This window comes from Sceloporus undulatus, chromosome 4 (genome assembly GCF_019175285.1).
Source record: "Sceloporus undulatus isolate JIND9_A2432 ecotype Alabama chromosome 4, SceUnd_v1.1, whole genome shotgun sequence".
NCBI lineage: Eukaryota > Metazoa > Chordata > Lepidosauria > Squamata > Phrynosomatidae > Sceloporus > Sceloporus undulatus.
The window spans coordinates 176,807,893-176,832,519 of NC_056525.1; the positions used below are offsets into that span (position 1 = coordinate 176,807,893).

Sequence of the window (24,627 nt, forward strand, 5' to 3'; positions counted from 1 at the left end):
GGTAGCCTTAAATAAATCTTAGCCAAGACGTAATTAGAAATACAGCTTGATCCTATACAAATTCATTTGTTATAAAATAAATGAGCTGAGGAATATGTTATGTGTATGCTATGCACCAAGATAATTTTGGACCCTCATCTAACCACTTTTTAAATGGTATTGAGAGGAAAGGCTAAGTGATTAAACAAAAGAGATGAGCTCAACCTACAGGTTTACTAATGGCTATGGTCTGATGTTATTCTCCTTTACTGAATTCACAACATCAGTAACAATACAATACTGTAAATCAGTGGTCTGTGCTACATGTGCTTCAGTTGTAGTTTGCAAGTCTCTTTGGTTTGCCACCTGTCATACCTGATTATTTGTATAGCACTAGATACATAGATGGCACTCAGAGCCTTACAATCAACATAATTATTTTAAATAGTTACTTTTGGAGATAACAGGGCCAGAGCTAAGTTACTTTTCAAAAGTATATTAATGAATAAAAGCGACACTATCTTTTGGTGTGCTAAGTCGTGGTTTCTTGTTAATTCAGAAGTTCCTTTTTAGAGTATTTTTAGAGGAATTTCAAAAAGAATCTTTCAAGTTTTATGTCATCCTCTTACCAAACCTAAAGTATTTTTCTCTCAAAATAGCAGTGTGAAGCAACAGTAGATAACAGGCAGTATAACAAGTACTCTAACATGCTACTTTCCAACAGTGGAACAGGTAATGGCAATAGGTTACTTTTCAAACACTACAAGTAACAAGAATGAATTATTTGTAATAAATAAATAAATAAATAACTTGGCAAACTCTGATACCATCAAATACAAATAAACAAACTTAGAAAGGTGGCTTCAGTCTTAAAGTTCAGGGATTGCATCTTACTTAGACAATACTGACAAGTCCTTTGTAAGGAGGGTCAATAACATTTAGGATACTCTGTTCCATGCATGAGATGACAATATCAATTCATCTTAACTCTTAGGCTCATAAGCTTCTAGCATTAAAGACAGCATCTGGTGTTTATTACCAACAGTACTATATGTATGCTCAATGAAGATTATTTTGTTTTCTGAAGGATTGAAAAGTGAGCTAAAATAAGACACAAGAAAAACTACCATATGAAATAAGAAAGTGACTTCTTAAATGTCACCTTGGCTGCTTCTGTTGAAAAATGAATAAAAGGAAGCCACAAATCCTCTTTGTTTTCCACTGCTAGGTGCATAAGGAGAGCCTACCACAAGATCATTATTTCCATCTCCATCAACATCAGCTGCCAATAGTGCCCAGCCAAGATTACAGTATATTTCCTGCAAAAGGAATACAAACGTTTGTGGGTAAATCAGCATGGCACACTGTTGTTGAAATATGATTCTAAAGGAGGAAGAAATGATACCACTTTCTAAGGAAGAAGTAGCGTCTTTGGTTCTCTTGCCCTAGTGCTATTACAAAATGCATTAAATTTTAAAAACCTTGTAAACCCATTACACACTACAACAATTCATAAAATAATTAGATAGCACCATATAGGTAGGTACCTATACTTGCATCCCTGTTTTTCCTCATTGATCAAACAGGCATCCTTCCATACAGCTGGCTCTCAGTCGTGGTGTTTACCCTCTATTTAAAAAGGCCCTAATTATAGAGTTATCAGCCTTCTCAATATTCCTGGAGAAATCTATGCCAGACTTCTCTTGGAGAAACTGGAACATTGAGTAGAGGGGAAATATTTGCATCAGAACAAGCTGGTTTTCACACAGGATACTCAACTTCCGACCCAAGCACATAATAGATAAATATTTGACAGGACTTTCCAAAAAGATTCTTGTTGCTTTTATTAATTTAAAAGTGACATTTGATTCCATCCCTAGGAAACACCTGTAGACTAATCTACAACTTTGCAGACTGATCCACAATTACTAAATTGTATTATGAGCCTTTAGTCAGAGATATCTCTTAAAATCAGAGAAGGCTGGGAGGGAAAATTATCCACCATGATGCCTGTGCCAAAAGGAGTCAGGCAAGGCTGCTTACTTACTCCACGTCTTTTTAATCTTTTTTTTTAAATGATACCGTAGAGTTGGATTCTTGTTATTTCCCAGTCAAAGTAAGACAAAGCAAGATCTCAGTCCTTCTATATGCTGATGATGCTCTTTTAATATCTCATGCTCAGGTAAGATTAGCTAGACTGTTAAGGCAATTTAGTCTTTAATGTCAAAATGAACAGCTCTCTGTAAATTACTATAGCAAAATCAAGGTACTGGTATTTAGTATATCTAGGTAAGTTTAGAATTAGAATAAGGATGATAACAATTTAGAAGAAGTAAAGATCAATCTTTAAAGATCTTGGAGTTATATTCTAACAAACAGGGACTTGGTTTCTTCAAGTACACACCAAATGCTTTAACTGGCTGATAAAATTGTCAATACTTTACTGGGTTTTCATCATACTAAAGAGGGCGATCTTGTTCAATCGGCTTTAGAATTATACCACGTTAGGATGCTGCTACAATTGTTAATGTTAGGATGCTGTCACAATCGTTGTCCATTATGGGCAATGGCCAAATTAGATCTAATAGAAAGAGCCCAAAATAATTTTTTTCACTAACTTCTTTCTGCCCAATTTCCACTAAAATGTCAACAATTCACACTGAAAAAGGACTAATGTCGATAAAAACTAAAGCTCTTAAAGTTGTTCTGTTCTATTGCCTGAAATTGATAGTTAAATACACACTAGACTTTATATTGTCTGCAGTGGAAGAAATGTGCTTTACCTGCTGGAAACATAAGATCATATCTATCCTTGCAAACATGGGGGTTTTAGTCCCTTTTTTATTGACATTGGGGTTATGATAAAGCAAAGTTAACATTGCTACAAGGCCTTGCCAATACTGTAGTCCCAAATGTTTGATGTGCCAAGCTGCTTATGAAACAAATTATATGTGCATTTTGTCCCTTCTTCTTTTAAACTTCCAAATATCTGATGGATCTGCCATCCACTAAAATCATATTGGTTTTTACATGAGCCAAAGTGGTGTAGTGCTTCAAGTGCTGGACTATGACTTTGGAGACTAGGGTTTGAATCCCAGTTCAGACATGGAAATTCACATTCTCTCAGCCTGAGTGAAAGGCAGCGGCAAACCCCCTCTGAACACATCTTGCCAAGAAAACCCTATGATAGAGATACCGTAAGTTGGAAACATCTTGAAAGCACAGAACTGTCAGGGATGATGGGAGTTGTGGCTCTTCACCTGGCCTGGAACTCACCACCTGGTTGTGCACCACGCTGACCAGTTTTGGCCAGTTGTTATATCTTTGCAAGAGTTGCAGAGAACAGGCTGAAGACCCCAACAAACTCTCCAAGCCTTCTCACTCTTGCTTCCACAGAAGTCTTCACCCTTCTTCACCAGGGTCCTGCTGGTTCTTGTAGCTTCACCCAAGACACCAGACAACTCAGTAGTCTTAAATAAAAGATCTATTTTATTCTACTATATACTCAGCTCCAAACAATACTCAACTCCTCACTCTCCAATCCACTACTACTACCCACACAATGCACTGGGATCTATAGTCATTATTATAGCCAAATCATGGTACCACCTACTGTGGTCTGTTTCCACCCAGTAGGCGTGTACAACATTCCCATTGGTTCTCCTTGTTCATCCCACAATTAATGATTTCATCATCTCAGCCTTGACCACTTAACAATTGTCAGGTGTGTCCAATTATTCACTATGCACTTCTTGTCCTTGGCATTCAGGACTTGTTAATTGTATTACCATTCACACCTGTGTGGTTCTCAATTGGCTTCTGCTGAGTCACTCTGACTCTCACATACAAATTTTTATTTCACTTACTGTATGTCCCATGTTGCTTTTTCCTTAACAAGAACAACATGGCTAAATGTCCTTCCCCTGGCAGATATGATGGTGCTCATCAAGGATACCCCTAAAGAAACTAGAGTCTCCTTTTGTAACTCCTTAACTGTGGAGCGTATTGTCCATTTTGTTTTAGAATGTAGCTATTATTCTGATATTAGGGGAAAGTATATTTCCCCACTGTTGACTAGGGTGACAGGGTGATCCCTCCTGGAAAAGCTGTGCTCTTTATTGGGTGATTGTAACAAATACATAACTTTTAGAATAGCTAAATTCTTGGCTTTGGTCTTATGCTTGCATGCAAAAGACCAAAGATGATGTTTCTAATATATTTGTATAACAGCTGTTTACTAATTACAATGTACTTTTGACTGACTAACTGGTTTAGATAATCCACTCCATCTCAAAGTATCAGATTTGAAATGTCACTTACCTCTCCAAGTTATTACCACAAAACAACTGTGTGGCTGGATCCAGAGAGGCTTTCTTAAGGAGTGGCTGTACTACCTCTTTCAAGGAAACTGGCACCATCCTTCCTATAAAGAGGAAGTAACAATCTCTTGGGCCAACCCAATGCCCCCTGTTGTCAATAGTCAAGATGGTCTAGGGCTGCATCTGCACTGCAGAAATAACGCCACTTTAACTGCCATGTTTGACAGCACTTTAACTGCCATGGCTCAATGCTATGAAATTCTGGGATCTGTAGCCTTCTGTGATATTTACCCTTCTGTGTGAGAGCTCTGGTGCAACAACAAACTACAATTTCCAGAAGTCCATGACACTGATCCATAGCAGTTAAAGTGCTGTCAAACTGGATTATTTCTGCAGTGTGGATAGAGCTGTAGATCAAGAATATAGGCAGCTGTAGCCTTTATCTGCAATTTGTTCATCTCATCAACTGAAATTAATCCCACAGAGCCAAACTGGGACACTCAGACACTTTCACTGGGACTGTTCTCTATGACACCATCAACTTCAGCGAATATGAATGACTCATATCTTCTTCTTCATTAAACAACTGCCAGATCATGGATCAGAGTAAGACAAATGTCTGTCCAGAACAGTATCCTATTCTTAATGTTAAATTAATTGTTATTTTGGGGGGCAATAACACCCAGAATCCCCCAGTCAGCATAGGCAGTTTGGGAGATGCCAGAAGCTGTAGCTCCCAAGAATAACCTTTTCAAACTATGGTTACACAAGAGCCCCTCCATATTAACACTATCTCTTCCCATCTTTTTTCTTGCTTGAAATCTTCTTTTGCATTAATATTCCAAGGAATTTAAATGCCTTCAGAAAATGGGCTTGAATGAGAGATGTACTAAGCAAGGGGGAATATCTTCATTAACATGACAGTGATTTGGGACATATTGATTTTGGGTGATCCTTTTTTTAATGGTTTAATTACTGATTTTCAAGTATTTCCTTTTTATTAGCATACTTACTTGACAAACAATAGTAATATTTGGTGATCTATGGAAACCTCCTCCTCTTCTGTTGCCAAAATATATATATACAGAGCCCTAAAAAACAGAAAAGAAAATATTTAGTAAGTTATAAATATACCATAGCCTTTTATTTTAAAATGTTAACTCCATATTCACCTAATCTTTTCATCACATTAAAATGACTGTCCAGACACACTGTTGCACTTCAGATTAATCTAATCAGTCCTATCACATTTATAGTAACTGCCAGAGACAAAGTAAATAGGTCTTAAGATGACTAGTCTGCTGATGCATTGTTTCTTCCTGCCTTTCATAGTTCACCTTGACAAATGTGAAAAAGAGTGTTCTTCTAAAGCACTCATATTAACTTTACATCAGCATTTTTTGAAACACAAAAGATCTTACCCTGTAACTAAGCTCTTGTGATCCCACAGATGGCGCTCCCACTGCAACATCCATTATACCATCTTCATTGAAGTCCAAAACTGCTATGGCAGAACCAAACCTCCCTGAAGGCTAAAAACAAAACAATAGAGCAAAAACACACATTATTCTTGTAAATATTTTGAAGCATTTAAACAAACAAACAAACAAGCTTCATTTATATACCGCTTCATACCACCTAAGCAGTGTCTAAGCAGTTTACAACTGTAAGCTAATTTGCCCCCAACAGTCTGGCAGTCTGGGTACTCATTTTAGTGACCTCGGAAGGATGCAAGCCTGAGTCAAGCTTGAGCCCTTTTGCTGGTCTTGAACTCACAACCTTATGGTTTTGAGTGAGTGGCTGCAGTACAGGCATTTAACCACTGCGCCACCAGAATACTTCAAAATTCCTTACTTCAAAATACTTGACTTTTTAAATAATGCCTTGTCCAACGGGCATCTTTGAGGGTTTTAAACACTGTTGGTTTGGGGTTTCTTTTAAAAAAAAAATTGTAATGATCTTTAATGGTGTATTAATCCAGAATGTATTAAGGGAGCTAAAATTATTCTGTTGATGATATTTGAAACTTAGGTAACAATAGCTCTTATACTTAGCTTCTTACAGTTAAAATATTGTTGATTCTTGAAACTACTTCTACTACTGCACTTTGAAAGTGCTGGTCACCAGTGTACCCTAATCATCATTACCAGAAGAAGGAAATCTTCCAGCAGTTTTTAAACATGCCCTGTCATATAACAGCTATCTATATAAATTGACCCTGCTCTGTAACATTTGGGTGAAGAAGTGAAAGTTGATGCAATCCTCCTGAAACATCTTCCTTCACATCTTTTTATTATCCCACTTCCTGGTCTTCTATGCTCTTGGAGTGAGGACTAATATTTAGTGGACAGGCACCAATGTCTGCACAGAAAATAAAATGGTAGATCAATATTTTTTTCTGATGCCCATTCCAGACGGCCCCAATCGGGCACCATCGTTACGTGCGAGGGGCGGCACTTCCTGACGCACCTTGCCCCTCGCACGTAATGAGGACGTCAAAATGGCGGCGCCCCATACAGATGGGAGGCACCATTTTGACATGACAGACGCCTAGCGTCCGCACGTCTCAGTGCCCTTGTGACGTCACAACAGCGCCAGAAAAAGAAGCCGCTTTTTGCAGCTTCTTTTTGCTGTGCTGGGAAACCGTGCAGGTTTTCCGCTGTGGTTCCCTCGCACAGCAAACACGGGCGCTGGCAGACTGCCCTTTTGGGCGGTCTGTAAAGCTCCTGAGTCTGTTTTTCTATTTTATTCATTCTGGGACAACTAATGTATGACTAGTTCATTGGCAACTTGAGGGCATCATGTCCAAACTGCTGTGAAGTCTTGCACTCTAAAAATGTTAACATAAAGTAAATGAACGAAATAATACAACAACATGCCTAGGTTATTATTAGACAATATTTTAATTATTAGGATTAACTCTAAGAAGCCCAGTGAATCTCAGACCTATGAAATAACAGTGGCAATCAACGTTCGTGGACCTAAGAAGTGCCTACTAAATACTAAATCCCATCACTAATCCCAACAGGAGTGTGTGTGTCCACCTGCCTTGAAATTGTTGTTGATTTATGGTGACCCTGGACACTATCACACCAACTTCCTGTCATGCTGCAATTGCATTATGAAAGTAAACAGGAACATACTGCTTTGAAAACTGTTCTTATCGCACCTCTCTTCTTTTGTACAAGTGAACTGCTTAAAAAAACCAACCAAGTGTGATAAGACTTTGCTTCAATCCCAGGATTACAGCCTCCAGTACCATGAGGAGAGCTAATTTTCCTTCTCTCTTTTTCTCACTTGCTATGCCAAAGCAGGCTAATTCCATACCTGTTGGATTATTTAGGCGCCCTCCACATTGTGGGGAGGAGGTAGAATATCACTACCCCATTAACATGAATACTGAAGAATTCTTTCCTATCGATAGTCCCAAGCTCATACATCCCTTCCCCTTTCCCATCACAGTCTCTCAGCTTCAGTCTCACAACTCTTCTCTCCCATCCACCTCACAACCCCATTCCTTCTGCACCTCTTCTTCCCACGATCTCCTATTTTGTCCAAACTGTCATCCTCTCACTCTGGATCCAAGCTTTCCCCCCAGTATGCCTCAGCTTCAGTCTCATCCACCTCACAACCCCATTCCTTCTTCACCTCTTCTCCCCACAATCTTCTATCCTGTCAAAACAGTCTTAAATACGCAAACACAGCCAAGATTAGTATTTTTTAAAAAAATAGAGGAGAGGGGAGAGGAGAAGAATCATGCCTGTTCTGCCACGTGATTCCCATAATACTGGAAATAAAGTGCAGAGGTTTTTCACACTTCCATAGTCGCACTATAATGGCAATACTGAGAGCTGATTCATGGGTTTTGCCCATCAATGAAAAGATGCAGTATAGTAACAGGACAGCAGTGGGATGAACACGGCATTGTCAGATAAGTACTGACCAAAAATGCTTTTATCTTGTTATAATACCACTTCTTAATCTCATGCAATAAGGTCTCCTATTAATTTGATAGGATTTTTATAGGCAAGGAATATTCAAAATCGGTTTTGACACTTCCTTCCTCTGAATTACAGCCTGAAGCAGCTGGTATTCCTTGACAGTGTGCCATCCAGGTATTAACTAGGGCTGACCCTGCTTAGCTTCCATGAACAGACAGGATCTGCTGCCTTTAGGGTATTTAGACCAAGGCCTCAAACAGTCGGCCCAAAAGGGCTACCATCAGGCTGTCTTGGGGGCATGGTGTTTAGATGACGCATGCCTCAAATGCCATTGGAAGCCATCCCTAAAATGTCCACGTAGCTGAGTGTCAGAAGATACATCTGTTATTCTTTTTCAACAGCTGTCTCTTTCCATTCCCAATACTTCCTTCTTCCTTTCAAAATCCCATGCTAGCTTTCCCTGCCATTCCTCCTCCTGATTCTGTGTACTCCTCCAATACAATCCTTGTCTCTGGTCTAATATGGAAAACAAAGTGAGCAAGTGTGAAGAGCAAGCCATGATTATACCCCTAACTCCTACACCAAATTGAATATGTTTTTTTATTTTGTTTCTCTAATATGCTTTGAAAATATTCTCCAGAACCCATGTGAAGCTTTTGAATGCATTTGGATATTAAAATACAGGAAAAGTTTCACACACACACACACACACAAAAGCAAACATCATCCTGCTTATAAGATACATCAGTCATGCATCCTATTGATTTCAGCAAAGGGTCAGTGAATCCTTATTGGATATAAACAGGAATTATGAGGACCAATGATGATGAAACTTTGGCCCTTCAGATGTTTTGCTCATCAATTTAATGAAGCCCTAACATTATGGGAGTTGCAATACAAAACATCTGGCAGGATGACAAATGTTTCCACTCCTGTAATAGAGCATAAATTACAATAAGCTTTTTTAAAAAATAGAGATTATTTAAACCCACAACTTCTCGCAAATAAATTAATAGTACAGTACTACTGTAAATGACAATGGCCTTTCAGATGACCCAAAACATAAACTTGGGCCTAAAACAAACTGCAGAAATAATCCAGTTTGAGACCGCTTTAACTGCCCTCACTCAGTGCTAGGGAATCATGGGAATTGTAGTTTATTGTGGCACCAGATCTCTCTGACAGATAAGGCTAAATGTTTCACAAAACTACAGTTCCCAGAATTCCCTAGCATTGAGTCAGGGCACTTAAAGCAGCCTCAAACTGGATTATTTCTGCAGTGTGTTGTGGACCTAAATGTTTTCAATGACCAATGTTTAACTTGTTTTCCTACCTTTTTTCCTTCCAGTATTTCATCTGCTTCCTGGTCTAGGTCCAAGTTTGTGTGAGGTAAACCTGATTCATTTCCATAAACAATATATACTCGTCCTATCTGAACGTGTCCCAGCTGGCTATATCCTGGTGCTCCAGCTACCAGATCATCATATCCATCCTGATTGAGGTCAGCTGAAATCACTGCCCTGCATGCCAGATAATATAATTCCAATGGTTATTTGGTTTCCTTTCTTGAGGTAGCCACATTTTGCTTTGAGAATTTCAAACTGACTTGTTACCAGAATAATTGTCAATGATCCTGAAAAAAGATCCAAAATAGTTCTGAGTAAAGTCTTTATTGTAACGGCATGATAATAAGCCTTTAAGCTGCAAAGAACTCTTATTCATCTGAAGAAAAATTCTGTGCAAATTGAAAGCTTTCTGGTTTATTGGCATAACTGATCTGATAAAAGATATTTGATCCATTAGCATGGATCAAATTTTTAACAGCTGAAATTTGTGATCCTCAGCGCTCTTTTCTTGACACCAAAAAATCAGAGTTGCCAAATTTCATCTGACATTAAAACAAAGGGATAATGCATGGCCACTTTTGTATAAAGGTGAAGTAGATTGCAGAAATAAAACTATTTAAGCTACGATACTAAACTAGAAAATTTAGGTTCTAATCCACACTCTTTTTCTTAAATCCCCAAGATCCCAAGTTACACCGGAGCAGTTCTGAGTGGTTGCCATGTCATCATCCTTGGCATGTCTTCATCTGCCCAGAAGTAAGCTCCACTGATACTGTCTTTCAAGTTTATGTATATAGGAATGCAGCTAACTAAGACTAAAAGCTGTTTTTCACAATATGATTTCCTGCACAGATATCACTTCCATGTTGGAAAACCAGGTTCACACAATGAATGTAACAAACATGCAATATGGTATTTTACATTTTATAAAGACAGCATGAAATAACATGGGGTTGTCATGATACAGTACAGCAAACAAAAAAGGTAGAAACAAACTGTTGGTTTTTCTACCTGTATGAAAGAGGCTATGTAGGAAAATTACAGTATGTTACTTGTAACAAATCTAAGCCATCTGAGATATAAATACCATACTATTAATTCTGTTTCTATCTGAATCAGAAATATTTGTGCGTTAAATTTTAAATCTTATCTGTTCTATGGCTTTACTGATGATTGTTCTATGGCTTTACTGATGATGATTAACTTACTGAAGGGCAGAGCAGAGATAGACATTGTATTTGAGTTATAAACTAAAATCTAACTGACTTGTTTTTTGTGAAAACACCCTTGACAAGTACATAAATTCACTGACCTACTAGAAGAAATTATATTTGAACTAGTGAAACCATGATGTTTCACAATATCCTAGCAGTATTAGCAAATCAATGCAAAATGACACAGAACACACACAAACACAAAAAAAATCAGCACTTGCCAACCAAGTTTAGCATATGGAGTTTTCAGAAAGTATGAAGCAGTGGGCTTGATGATGTGCTTAGAAGACTCTTGCTGTGTGACTGTCAGCACTCTCCTCAAACTCTCTGCAGTGGCACTATTTTGGAAATGAAGATAATTCTGAAAAAATGCATAATAAAATAATAGGGCACATTAACAATAATCTGTTGGTTGCTGGGCTTGTGAGAGATTTGTTTGGTGTAATGTATCAGATACCTCTCTTGCACAATAATCAGTGGGTCCGATACTGGTGAATCTATGCTTCTATACATTTTACTTAAAGTATTCTAATTTGTTGTTGATAACTACTGTTGTTAACCCTGTGGATGAAAGACTTCCAAGTAATCCTGTCTGCCACTGCCCTGGTCAGGTCTTGCAGACTCAGGGCTGTGGCTTCCTTGATTGAGCCTATCCATCTAGAATGTAGCCTTCCTCTTTTCCTACTGCCTTCTACCTTGCCAAGCATCACTGTATTTTCTGCTGAGTCATGTCTTCTCATGGTAGAGCCAAAGTATGACAGCTTCAATATAGAACCAAAACACATTACAGAAATAATCCAGTTCTCCCCAGAAGTCAAGATGACTAAGGTCCAAAACACACTGCAAAAATAATCCATTTTGAGACTGCTTTAACTACCCTGGCATAACACTAGGGAATCCTGGGGATTATAGTTTTTTGTGGCACCAGAGCACTCTGACAGAGAAGGCTAAATGTCTCACAATACTACAGTTCCTAGAATTCCCTAGCACTGAACCAGGGCAGTTAAAGCGGTCTCAAAATGGATTATTTTTGCAGAATGTTTTGGACCATTATTATACAACTGGAAGTGTAAATGGGGGTTATCCCGTGAAAATTTCACATTCGCGATTAAGGCTTTCACACAACGTCATTATTAAAGTAACATTATTCCAGGAATATCCTGTGAAAATGGCGCAACTGCATGCATTCACGATAAAGGTTTTCACACGACATCACAATAAAAGCGTTTAACACGCCATTAACCAAGGAATAACCAGGCAATAAACAGCAACAAATCATTCCTGGGAAAAACCTGTGAATCATTTGTTGCTGTTTATTGACTGGTTATTCCCGGGATAATGACCACTGTGTGTAAAAATCTTAATCGCACTTTGATAGTAATTACGCGATTTTTCACAGGATAAACCTCATTTAAACTTCCAGTTTTCCCCCATGTGATAAACGCCTTAATTATCTTGGCTTCGCTTCTAGGGAGAATTCAGACAAATTCATACCACCTTTTAAAGCAATGCCCCCCCCCAACAATTATAAAATATAACTAATACATCAGCATAAAACATTTCAAACAATACCATCTGTAGGAGTTTTAAAAGTGGAGCTGCATCTGCACAGAAGAAATAATGCAATCTGACAGCATTTTAATTGCATGGCTTAGTGCTATGGAACCCCTGGGTTTGATGAATCATAGACTTGGAAGTTGTTTGTTGTGGCACTAAAACTCTCAGACAGGGAAGGCTAAATATCTCACAAAACTACAAATGCCAGAATTCCATAGCACTGAGCCATGGCAGTTAAAGCAATGTCAAACTGCATTATTTCTGCAATGCAGATGCAGTCTAGAATAATCAGAACTTAAAACACTGTTTTAAAACTGTTAGGAAAAAGTCATATCCTGTCATAGAACATTTTCTATCTATGGGGCCATCCCCAAAAGGCCCTGTTTCATGTACTCACCAACCTAATAGAACTTTCCAGCAAGCACATGTGTTGGACGTCTGTGGCTGATCTTAGGACTATTGCATAAAAAAGGTACATAGAAAGGGTAAAGGTTTCCCCTTGACATGAATGTTGTAACTGACTGTAGGGATGGTGCACATCTCTGTTACTAAGCTGAAGATCCAGAGTTGTCCAAAGACAACTCCCGGGGTCATGTGGTGAGCATGACTGCACCGAATGCTGTTACCTTCCCGCTGAAGTGGTTTATCTACAATGGGACCTTCCCTTATGCTAGGGATCCATTCTGGATTCCCCCGCATAAGAAGAATTCTGCATATGCTTGTGCCCCATTGCAAACAATGGGGCATATGCATGCGGTGTAGCATGTGTGTCATTTGTTTCATTGTTGTGCAGCTTCAGCATATGCTTGAAGCCACATATAGTGCACCTGCATACGGCGTGGGTGCACAGTACGTGCATTTGCATGCTTTCAGACTGCTAGGTTGGCAGACGCTGGGACCAGAGATAAGAGCTCACTCTGTCTTGTGGCACTTGGGCCTCGAACTGTCAACCTTCTAACCTTATGATCGTCAGAACTGGCATCTTAACCAATTGGCAGCTTTACATAGGTACAGATTATCTTTTAAATAACTTGGTCAGGATTTTAAAGGTGATGGCTAGGATCTTAAAAATGGTGTTCTTTCATATACTTCCATCCAGATCACTAGGCTTCCCAACTCACAGTGCTTCTGTTTTATATGGATTCAGCCTCATCTTAACAGCTCTCCACCATTTGAACACTGCAGGATTTCTGCAGGGACTAGGTGGTGGAGAAAACAAAAGCTAAAGCTGTAGGTGATCTACATATTGCTGACACCTTTGCCCAAACGTTTAAATGACTTTTCCCAAAGGCCCCATGTAGATGTTAAAAAGCATGGGAGACACGCTGGGATCACCTAGCCTTGGTAAACTGTTCTATGATGATGGCAGTATAAAAAATGTAAATACTTTTCAAAATTGTGATTTTAGAGTCAGAATTATACAAATGAAAACAAACAAACAAACAAAAAATCCACTTGATTATATGATTTATATGCGCAATATTTTTGGGTATTAAACGCCTGAGGGCAGGGAAATGTCTAATTTACAAATTTTAAGCCACTCGGATAGCTTTGGCTGAAGAGCGGGGTATAAATATTATTATTATTATTATTATTATTATTATTTGAAACCATGCTCTTATCCAACAAAGAAGTTACAAAATTAACAATATGTCTTCAAATATGTCCCTGTTTCTCACTATTAATGTCTAAGTGCCTGAAAGACTTACGGTTGCCCATGGAGGCAAATCAAAATAAACTCCTCTCTCTGTGTAGTTGACTTTCTTTTCAACTGATTTCTCCAGGGAAGAAGTTATATTTCTGTGGTGCTCAGTTTTAGACTGCCTGGTCCTACTAAAATAAGAAAATAATAATCAGAAAGTTTGTTTCTTTGTTTGAAAGCCAACCTTGCCCCAGCACTGAACCAAAGGCAGCTTTAAACATCAATTAAAACAAGATACAGTGAAAAAGCAGACAATTAAATAATTGAAGAATAACAAGTAAGCAAAACTAAGCACAATTCAAAAGTACTTAAAACATACAGTGAAGAAGGAGGGGAAATGTTCAGCACCTTCCCTCTACAAGACTCTTCCACATCAGCCAATTAAAAAGGAGAACTTAGAGGGCTGTACTCACCTATCACACTAGCTTCTGCCCCCCAAAATGGCAAAATGCCCATAGATCACCCCAAATGCTATTTAGGGGACATGAGAGGGATTTTCTATCATTGTTAACAACAAGAAGTGAACCAAGGTCAAGATTGTTGTGAACCTCTTGGGGCCACGAAAACACACTGGGAGCTGCATGCAGCCTATAGGCTGCATTTTCCCCACCTTGCTGTAACATTATAACATTAGGTTATAAAAGTGGAATTTTAATAGAACAAAAACAGTACTTATCACACCATGTCATGTCCATCCTGCTGCTGCCTTGCTTCTCATTTGTTACTGTAGTGCACCTTTTCATTGATGGGCAAAATCCATCAATAGGCTCTCAATCTGGCTGCTATTCCATTGTACTGCCTTCATGCGATAGGTCCCTTCTGCTGCAGTTCCACTTCTCAGGCACTCACATGGTGTGATGGGACATAGTTCTGCTCCTTTCCTCCTCTTCCCTCTCTCCCTCACAGCAATTGCAACTGCCAACACCTTCCCGAAGCCATTCATATAGCAGCCAGCTTTGTGAGACAGTTGGCAGCCACAATCAATTTTCCCTTGCTCCTGAGTTGCAGGGCTGCTGTATGGATGTGCACACAGCAGCCCCATGTTTTAGGAATGGGGAGGAGAAGTGATCACAGCTGCCAACACATATTTGGAAGTGCAGAAAACAGATAATTCTATCTTGGATCACCAAAGGGGAAAAGTATGATAAAAAATTATACCAAACCAGTATGCTTCCATTCTTAAACTAGCATGTGGCAGGACAGTAGGTTGCTGTGATAACGTCACAAGAGAAAGCCTTTCTCCAAAGACCACAAAATTCACACAGGCTCCAACAAAAAGATACAATCTTTCAAGGTAGTCTGCGGTCAAAATTTTCGAACTGTGCCAAGAAAACAAACCAGTAGCCAGTAATGTTGTTGTAAAAAGGAATTTCTGCTCTCTGAGTTATTTATTAAATTTATTCATTAAAATGCTTCTGTCCAATCCTACACCAAAAGATCTCAGGGCAGCATACAAGTTAAATCAATGGAAGCAAGTTAAAACATTCTCTGAAGATTGCCTATAACTGCTGGCAAAACATCAGGAATAAATTCTTCCAGAACATGGCCATATAAGCCGAAAAACCCACAAAAAAACAATTTAAAACAATAAAATAATTTAAATAATAATTTAAATAATTTAAACTAGTACTGAAATTGACAACAAAGAAATTTTACCACATCAGCAAATAGCAAATAGCTGATCTAGATGGTCCCAATCCAAATACAACAGCACAAGATAAAAGAGGTAGATGGGCTAAATTTTATCTAACTGAATGATCAGTTAAGGTATTATAAATCTTGGAGGTTATTCAGAGAACTAAGCAAGTTAATGTAGTTTCCTACATGAAATTTATATTTACCCAGTAGGATTCCTCTGCTCATCTTTACATTGTATATACAAAGGATTTTCAGGAATAAAACAGCCACTAAAGAAAAACATATACAAAGAATTATATTTAGTACACAATTTTATAACTTGATAAATAACTTCTTCTCTCCCTCAGAATGACTTGCAAATCCTTTAGCTCATTATTCATCATCTCAAATATAATTTACAATTAGGATAAAATTAAATGTGAAATGTGAAAAGCAATTATTGCTTGTGAAAAAGCAGCTGAATATGATATGCTAAAAATTATAAATTATTACAGTGCGTTGTAGAATTATTCAACCCCTTTGACTTCTCTACAGTTTGTTGTGTTACAACCTGGAACTGAAAGCTATTTAATTGGCATTGCTGCCACTTGGCACACACAAGATACACAACACTGTGAAGGTGCAGACCATTTTTGATGTGGCACACAAGTAGAAAAAATAATAAACTGCTATTTGTTGATTGCAAAAGTCAATATATGCTATAAGCACATTTGGTAGCAATTACAGCTAAAAGTATTCTTGGGTAAGTCTATGCATTTTGCACATCTGGATCCTGCTGATTTTTTAACATTCTTCTTTGCAAAATTGTTCCATCTGTCAGTTTGGATGGTGAATAGCAACTTTTAAATCTTTCCAGAGATTGTCAAACACATTTACGCCTGGCTTTGACATGGCCATTCTAAGATACTCATGTTCTTGTTTTCAGATCACTCCACTGTTACTCTGACTGTGTGTTTAGGGTCATTATCCTACTTACTGGAAGATGAACCTCTAGCCAAGTCTTTTGAAAGAGGGTTTCTTCTAAAATTACTTTTAAATCCATCCATCTTGTCCTCAACCCTAACCAGTCTCGAGTGCCTGCTGAGGAAGAGCATGAAGCTGCCACCAATATGTTCCTTCATGGAGATGGTGTTCTCAGGGCAATGATCACTTCTGGCTTTTAACCACTCAGCATTTTGAGGCAAGGCCCAATAGTTCAATATTGGTCTCATAGGAAGAGAAAACCATTTCCCACATTTGTTATTATCTCCCATAGGCCTTTTTGCAAACCTCAAATGAGTTTTTATATATTGGTTGATTTCAGCAATGGCTTTCTTCTTATCATTCTTCTATAAAGCCCAGCCTTGTGGAATGTCCACCTGATGGTTCCAGATGGTTTTTCCCATCTTAGCTGCAGATCTCTCATGCGCATTACCACTGAACCTCTCGGTTGCCTCTCTGATGAATGCCCTCCTTACCTGGTTACTAGGATCTGGTAGATGGCCTTCTCTAAGCAGAATAACATTTAAAGCCTATATTTCCATTTTGTAATCAAGGATTTAATAGTACTCTGAGTAATATTCATAGTTTGGGGATTTTTTTTTAAAAAAATTATTATAATAACCTACCCTGATAGATAATTCTACACAATTCATAGTTTGGTAACTTAAAAAAAACCAACACACAACCCTGATTGATGAATCTGCACAGTTCATAGTTTGGGGAATGTTCAAAATAACCCAACCCTGATGAGTGGTTCTGCACAACTTTATAATTGTTTTACTATTTGGTCATCATTACATTGTTTGCTTAGATATGCTTTTCTCTGGGACATTCCATAAACCAGTATATTTCATCTGAGATTGTGTGGAACTAGAACTACACAGAAGTGTACTCCATTCAACTGCTTATGTTACTTCTGGACACAGTGAGTTGCATCAGAGCTTATTTAGGCATCTCACAGGAAAGAGGGTGAATACTTCTGCAACCAACAAATGCTGGCAATGGAGGGGGGGGGTTGAGTTATATAAATTTTGCGCCACAAGAAATATATTTTACAAGGCACTGTGATGTCTAAATAGTTTGCCATCTATTAGAATCTGTGTTCCGAGATGAATGTGTCTAATTCCATTCTTGGTTTAGGGCACTACACCTTATTCCAGAAACATTAAAACCAGCACTTTACCTGGTCCCATTTGCTAATATTTGACTTGTTAGCTGGAAAATGTTATTCGATGCAAATGCCATATCATCCACACCACCAAGAAAATATTCATGGAATTTATCGACCAAAAATGGGGACTTCCTGGCATAGAAAGGGTATAGCTAGGGAAATGAAAGAGCAACTTTATTAGGGGAATGGGCATCCCAAGAGTAAATCACAATAAACTCTTAAGAATATACAATACCTTGCCAACAGCAATCATTTCACCATACCTGTAGGAAAAAAGAGATTATTACTTGCCATCTCTGTAGAACATTTTAATGCACAAAATGCTTCTTAAAGTAAATCCATATATCTTCTTTGGCTTTGTGTATGTGCCTCCAAACAAAGACAGTTGACATCAGTGTTGGGAATCAAGTGCCCCAAGGCTGTTTTGCAGTCCTCTGAACCCCTAAAACACCCAATTCTCTCATATTTTTAGCAAAAAAAACCTGGAAAAATATGCTTATGAAAAACACAGTAAAAGCCACTCAAAATCACTGAATGTGTTTGGCTGTAACAATAAGATATAGTTTATCATTATGGGAATAAGCCACAGCAAATGTTCCAAGTACCTGTCTCTTCCTCTGGCATGGTAAAATAGGGTCCTACTTTATCAAGACTCTTGCTTTTGATTAACTGCAATTTAGCACTGCATTGCTGCCTAGAAAAACTACCATTAATCTTAGCTATGCTTTACTGGAAAAAGCCAGTTTCACACCACAAGCTTCATCTAGGTTGAAATCTAGCAACAAGCTGTGGGCCCATGGCTAGTAAAAAGAATGGAAGCAAAAGCATTCAAATCCCTTAAATCTCCACCAGAGAAGGCAACAAAGAATGCATAAACCAAGGCTCACAGTGGTTTATTTGCATATCAGTAACCCAGTGCTTACAGTACTCTCTAAATGCAACTTTTATGTAGCATTATATTGAGAAAGCATCTTCAAGTAGCAAGTAAAAAAAAGGATACAAGTTAGCTGAAACAATTTATTTTGATTACACAATAGGACCTTTTCGGTGAAAATAATCACCAGACCAAAGTTATATTTTAAGTCTGCATCTGCACTGCAGAAATAATGCACTTTGACACCAATTTAACTGTCACAGCTTGATGATATGGAATTCTAGGAAATGTAGTTTTATTAGTCTTCTCTATCAAAGAACTCTGGTGCCACAACAAACTACAGTTCCCAGAATTCCATAGCATTGAACCTTGGCAGTTAAAGTGGTGTCAAACTGGATTATTTCTGTAGTGCAGGTGCAGCCTAAGAAAACCCTATACCATCCATTATGCTTTTGTGCAACAAATTAAAAGTTCTGTCAGGAGGGCAACAGTTTCCCACACACTTGACAAATACTAAAATACATCTACATCTTCCTGACTTCTCTTCAGTTCCTCAGTTCTGACTTTGTCTCTCTCTCTCTCTCTGTGCGTGTGTGTAGAATGCATGCATTTAATTAAAAATATATAAACTTATCTTGAATTATATGAAAGATTTAAAACTTTAATAAAAATATTTTTCTGTGATATGTTTAATCAATTTCTTCTTACCCTTCCTCCGGTATCAAAGTGCATTTTATGAACATGAAATTTCCACCAACTCCTCTTGCCTATCTATGGGAGATCCCTCCTCCAGAATATAAAAGGACCTACCTAATTAACTCGTTTCCCACCTGACCTTCTCAAGAACATTTTTAAAGCATTTAGCCAATCATTATTCTTTATGCCTACTCAATTGGTAAGTGATTTCTCCTCTCTAAGGAACATAAGCTTCTAGCACAGCATCAAGCTTTTTGAAGTACATGGAAACATACTGGTATTGAAGCAATCTTTGCCACACCTCTCTTTCAGACTGGTATGGTGTTGCACTGTGTGGTGGTTGCAATTACTGTCCTACTTAGGGCATGTAGATAGGTCTGCGGGGGGGGGGGAATGGGGCAGGAGGAAGAGAGATCAGGCAGCAGAGGTGGGGAGAGAGATCTTATAGTGAGGGGAAGAGAGATCAGGTGGTGGGGAACAGGGAGAAAAGAGATCAGGCAGTAGGGGGCAGCAGGAAGAGAGGTTAGGCAGTGAGATGCAGAAGAAGAGAAATCATGTGACAGGAGGACGAGAAAGAGAGATCAAGTGCCAGAGCAGCACAGGAAGAGAGATCAGGTGGCAGGAGAACAAGGGAGAGATCAGGAGACAAAGGGTAGGAGGGAGAGAAACCAGGCAATAGGGTTGAGATTAGGAAGGTACTGGTAGCCAGAGCCACTCTTCCTCATCCCTCCTGAAGCACAGGGCTGCTGCATGCACATTTACGCAGCACTCCTGAGCTTCAGGAGATACTGGGGGGGAGTGATCCCAGCTACCAATACCTCCTTGAAGCCGGCTGTGGTGTGAATTTTTGAGCAAGGTGATCGAGAGGGCGGTTGCCCTTCAGCTCCAAGCTGTCTTGGATGAAGCCGATTATCTAGACCCATTTCAAACTGGCTTTAGGACAGGCTTTGGGGTTGAGACTGGCATGGTTGCCTTGACCGACGATCTGCGTCTGAGCATTGACAGGGGGAGTGTGACCCTGTTGGTGCTCTTAGACCTCTCAGCGGCTTTTGATACTATAGATCACGGCATCCTCTTGGACCGCCTGAAGGGGTTAGGTATTGGGGGCACTGCTTTGCAGTGGTTCCGGTCCTTCCTCTCGGGCAGGTCTCAGAGGGTGCTACTCGGGGACTGTAGCTCCAGTAAGAGGTACCTCACTTGTGGGGTTCCTCAGGGGGCTATTTTGTCCCCGATGTTATTTAACATCTATATGAAGCCGCTGGGTGAGATAATACGGAGTTATGGTGCTGGGTGTTATCAGTACGCTGATGACACCCAAATCTATTTCTCCGTATCTCGTTCGTCGGCCTCGAATTCCGATGGCATCTCTTCTCTCAATGAATGTCTCCAGGCGGTAATGGGCTGGATGAGGAAAAACAGATTGAAACTGAATCCAGACAGGACGGAGGTGCTCATGGTAGCGGCCCCGAAACCAAGAATTGGGTTGCAACCTCCAGTCCTGGATGGGGTCACACTCTCCTCCAGCGACTGTGTTCGCAGTCTGGGGGTGCTCCTTGACTCGTCGCTCCTGATGACAAATCAGGTAAATGCGACGGTCAGGAGTGCCTGTTATCAGCTTCGGCTGATACGCCAGCTGCGCCCTTTTCTGGAAGTAAGGGATCTCGAGACGGTTGTGCACGCACTGGTAACCTCACGCCTTGATTTCTGTAATGCACTCTACATGGGGCTACCCCTGTGCTTGACTCGGAAATTACAACTGGTTCAAAACATGGCAGCCAGGCTTGTGTCAGGTACATCTAGGAGGGACCACATTACTCCGGTTTTGAGGTCCCTCCACTGGCTGCCTATCAGCTTCCGGGCCCAGTACAAGGTGTTGGTTATCACCTTTAAAGCCCTAAATGGCTTGGGTCCAAACTATCTTAGAGACCGCCTCCTCCCGTACAATCCTCCCCGCGCTCTCCGGTCCTCTGGGAGGAACTTACTGCAGCCTCTAAAATCTAGGCTTGCAGCAACCTCCCAGAGGGCGTTCTCTGCTGTCGCCCCCAAACTCTGGAACGACCTGCCGGATGAGATCCGTCAGATAACATCATTAGACAGCTTTAAAAAAGTGGTCAAGACGGATCTCTTCCGGCAGGCCTTTCCAGATTAACCATCCCGGCCCAGGTTCCCTGATTCCCTCATTCCTCCCGTGGCCCCATCTTAGAGATGGTTGAGGATCAACAGAGGGATATCAGGGTTTTTAGTTTTAATTGCTGTTTTTATCCTTGATATTGTATTTTTAATATGTTATACTATTTAATACTGTCTTAAGGGGGGGAGGGATAAAGTGTTTTTAATTGTCATATTTTATATTTTACTGTTGTTAACCGCCCGGATTGGTTTGCCAGAGGGCGGTATACAAATAAATATTATTATTATTATTATTATGAATGTGCACACAGCAATCAGCTTCGGGAAAGTTCTGGAAGCCAATATTGCTTTGAGTAGGGAGAGGAGGAGAGGAACAAAATCACTCCCAGTCATACCATGTGACTGTCTGAGAACTGAAACTGCAGTGGAAGGGTCCTACTATATCAAGGCAGAAATGAAATAGCAACGAGACTGAGAGCCTATTGATAGGTTTTGCTCATCACTGAAAAGGTACACAACAGTAATTACTAGGCTGCAAAGCAGCAGCAGAATGGACATGATATTGTGTGATATATACCAGCCAAAAAATGCTTTTATTTTGTTAAAATTCCATTTTTAGCCTGATGTGATAATCTGCTTAGTAATTACTATTCGAGATTACCAAGCATACAATAATCTATACCACCATTATCCACCATTTTTGAAATGAAAATAGAAAAGTTCCAACTGACTTACAGTTCAAAAAACTGTAGATAAGTGCAGTCTACAATAGTCTCTTCAGTTATTACTTCCTGGCCATACAATTCCTTATAAATTGACAGTAAATCCTTGACTGGTACATACCTACAAAGAGATAACACCAGATTTTCTAATTTGAGATAAAAAAAGAGTTAATTGACATCATGAAAATCTAAAGCAAAACCTCTCTGATAAATATTCAAAATATCACAAGGGTAGAACACGGGATGTACCTATGAAGCACACAATGTGTAGTGTGTGAAGTGAAGTGCCATAACTCAGGGATTGGGTACAAGCTTTCTGTGCAAACTATCCCAGATTCAAACTCTAGCATCTCCAGACCTGATAAAAATTCCTGACACATTACAACTTTTGTTCCAAGGAACTAGGATGGCATACACAAAGGTTTCCTTGTTATCCCAATAACAACCCCGTAATATTAGGTTGAAAGACATGACTGCCAAAGATTACCCACAAGAGAAGGAGGTTCAGATGGCCCTAGCTTAATGGACAAGAACATGTGCAGCATGCAAAATGTCCCAGGTATAAACCCCAACATCTACAGGCCTGAGAAGATTTTAACATTATCAGCCAGTCAGAGTAGAAAATAATGAGCTAACTCAGTATAAGATAGCTTCTTAAATTCTGATTCAGAATAAGATACCTTATTACATTCTTGTAAGCAGCTGTTCAAGAAAGTGAGGCATTCCAAAGCAAAATTCTCTTTTACTCTTATAGTAAAAGTAACAAAGACTGCTGCAGCATCTCAAAGTAATAAATTGATTATGGCATCTTCCCAGAGAGATTGATGGCTACAAGATCTTCTTGATCATGGTGCAACACTATCTACTACCTAACACTTGTTCTGGAGCACCACATCAGAGGGGAACAGTGCATCACGGATCTTTAGGAACTGTTTCTCCCCATCAGCCCAGCTTTCTGGGCCCTCGCACCATTACAAGCATTACAAGTTTGAAAAGCAAAACTACTGTTGTAGTGTCTCTTACCAGCTTGGTACGAGATAACCAAAATCAAGTTCAAATTGGCTTAACACATCACCTCCTAAAATTACAAGGAAAAGAACCATAAGATAACAGCATACCATTAAAAAAAAAAAGAATGGATGCTTTTGTCTCTATTTTATACTATTAGAGAATTTTCTTATGAACCTAATCCAAAATACCATGTGACTCCACAAATACAATTAGGCTTTGGACTTGAACGTCGTTTTTAATATATACAGAGAGAACCACAGGACAACCATTCCTCTATGATGTTGTTCAGAGCAGATAAGAGATGTGTGTGAATACTGTAGTGATGTTGGTTAAACCTATCACATGGACTTTCATATGTGAATGTGTCCCATGTGTTTGCACCACACACACACACACACACACACACACACCAGCCATGACGAGACAGAACCAGAGGGAGACAGACAGTATCCAGGTGAAGGGCAGAAACCTCCAATCTCAAACCCACAGCACCACTCATCAAACTGCTTTTACTATGATATTTGTAATGTTCTTGTTTTGTACAGGCTGACATATATTGGTTTTGTACTTTGCCTGCACAGTGTTATTTGAAGCAAGTTTCCCAGTATCTTATTAAGGAATCATCATATCAGAAACAATGAATTAATTAGTTTACTTATTTCAGTACTCTTAAATCCTGGGAAATATGTGATGATACTAAATTATTCCTATAAGAATCCACTGGAAAGTTTGGGGAAACCTTTTAGAATTCATAATAATATAAATTACCAAAATCACCAGCAGCATGAGCTTTTGAATACGAGCCATGAAAATCAATCTAGATTAAAAAAGAAAGAAGGAACCATATTTTAATAATCCATAATGATGACTACTACTACTATTACATATTATTATTATTATTATTATTATTATTATTAATTATCCCACTTCTCCCCCAAAGTTGGAACTCATAGCAGTTTACAATTTAAAAGAATACAATTAAAACACACACTATAAATTTCAAAATGAAGACACATACAATTTTTAATTCCCCATTCCTTGATTGATACAAGATATATGGGAGGTAGTCCAAACCCTTGCAGCTGCTTTCTGTTGCCTGCCTGTGTATACTTTTCCACATGTACCATTCCTCTACCAGGAGTTCATACACAAGTATACAGAAGGCTCTGTTTTTGAAACAGCTCCAGGGCGTCATACACTTTAATCCAGCCCTGAGGGGTGAAAATCACTCTTCCATCAAGGAATAGTCCCACTTTTTATCTGTCACCAAATGGAGAGCAGGGATGGGGCCAATCTGGCATATCTAGGAAGGGAGCAGCCACTAAGAAGGCCCTCTCTCTTCTTCC

At 39.2% G+C, this 24,627-nt stretch overlaps 1 protein-coding gene across 5 annotated transcripts in view; it reads right to left on the bottom strand.

Moving 5' to 3' along the window:
• GPLD1 (glycosylphosphatidylinositol specific phospholipase D1) overlaps positions 1-24,627 on the bottom strand; it is a 47,288-nt gene that overhangs the window by 13,321 nt on the left and 9,340 nt on the right. For 4 of the 5 annotated variants that reach the window (XR_006103333.1, XM_042461627.1, XM_042461625.1 and 1 more), the window contains 12 exons: positions 24,050-24,098; positions 23,294-23,348; positions 22,284-22,391; positions 18,084-18,111; positions 17,861-18,000; positions 15,900-15,965; positions 14,066-14,189; positions 11,021-11,160; positions 9,573-9,759; positions 5,720-5,830; positions 5,312-5,389; positions 1,142-1,298 (listed from right to left, as the gene is read on the bottom strand). Coding sequence is in view for 4 of the 5 variants with exons in the window: in XM_042461627.1 (XP_042317561.1) it covers positions 1,142-1,298; positions 5,312-5,389; positions 5,720-5,830; positions 9,573-9,759; positions 11,021-11,160; positions 14,066-14,189; positions 15,900-15,965; positions 17,861-18,000; positions 18,084-18,111; positions 22,284-22,391; positions 23,294-23,348; positions 24,050-24,098 (1,243 nt within the window). In the remaining variant the exon portion in view is untranslated. The remainder of the gene's footprint in view (positions 1-1,141; positions 1,299-5,311; positions 5,390-5,719; positions 5,831-9,572; positions 9,760-11,020; positions 11,161-14,065; positions 14,190-15,899; positions 15,966-17,860; positions 18,001-18,083; positions 18,112-22,283; positions 22,392-23,293; positions 23,349-24,049; positions 24,099-24,627) is intronic. The other variant, XM_042461628.1, reaches the window with a different exon arrangement.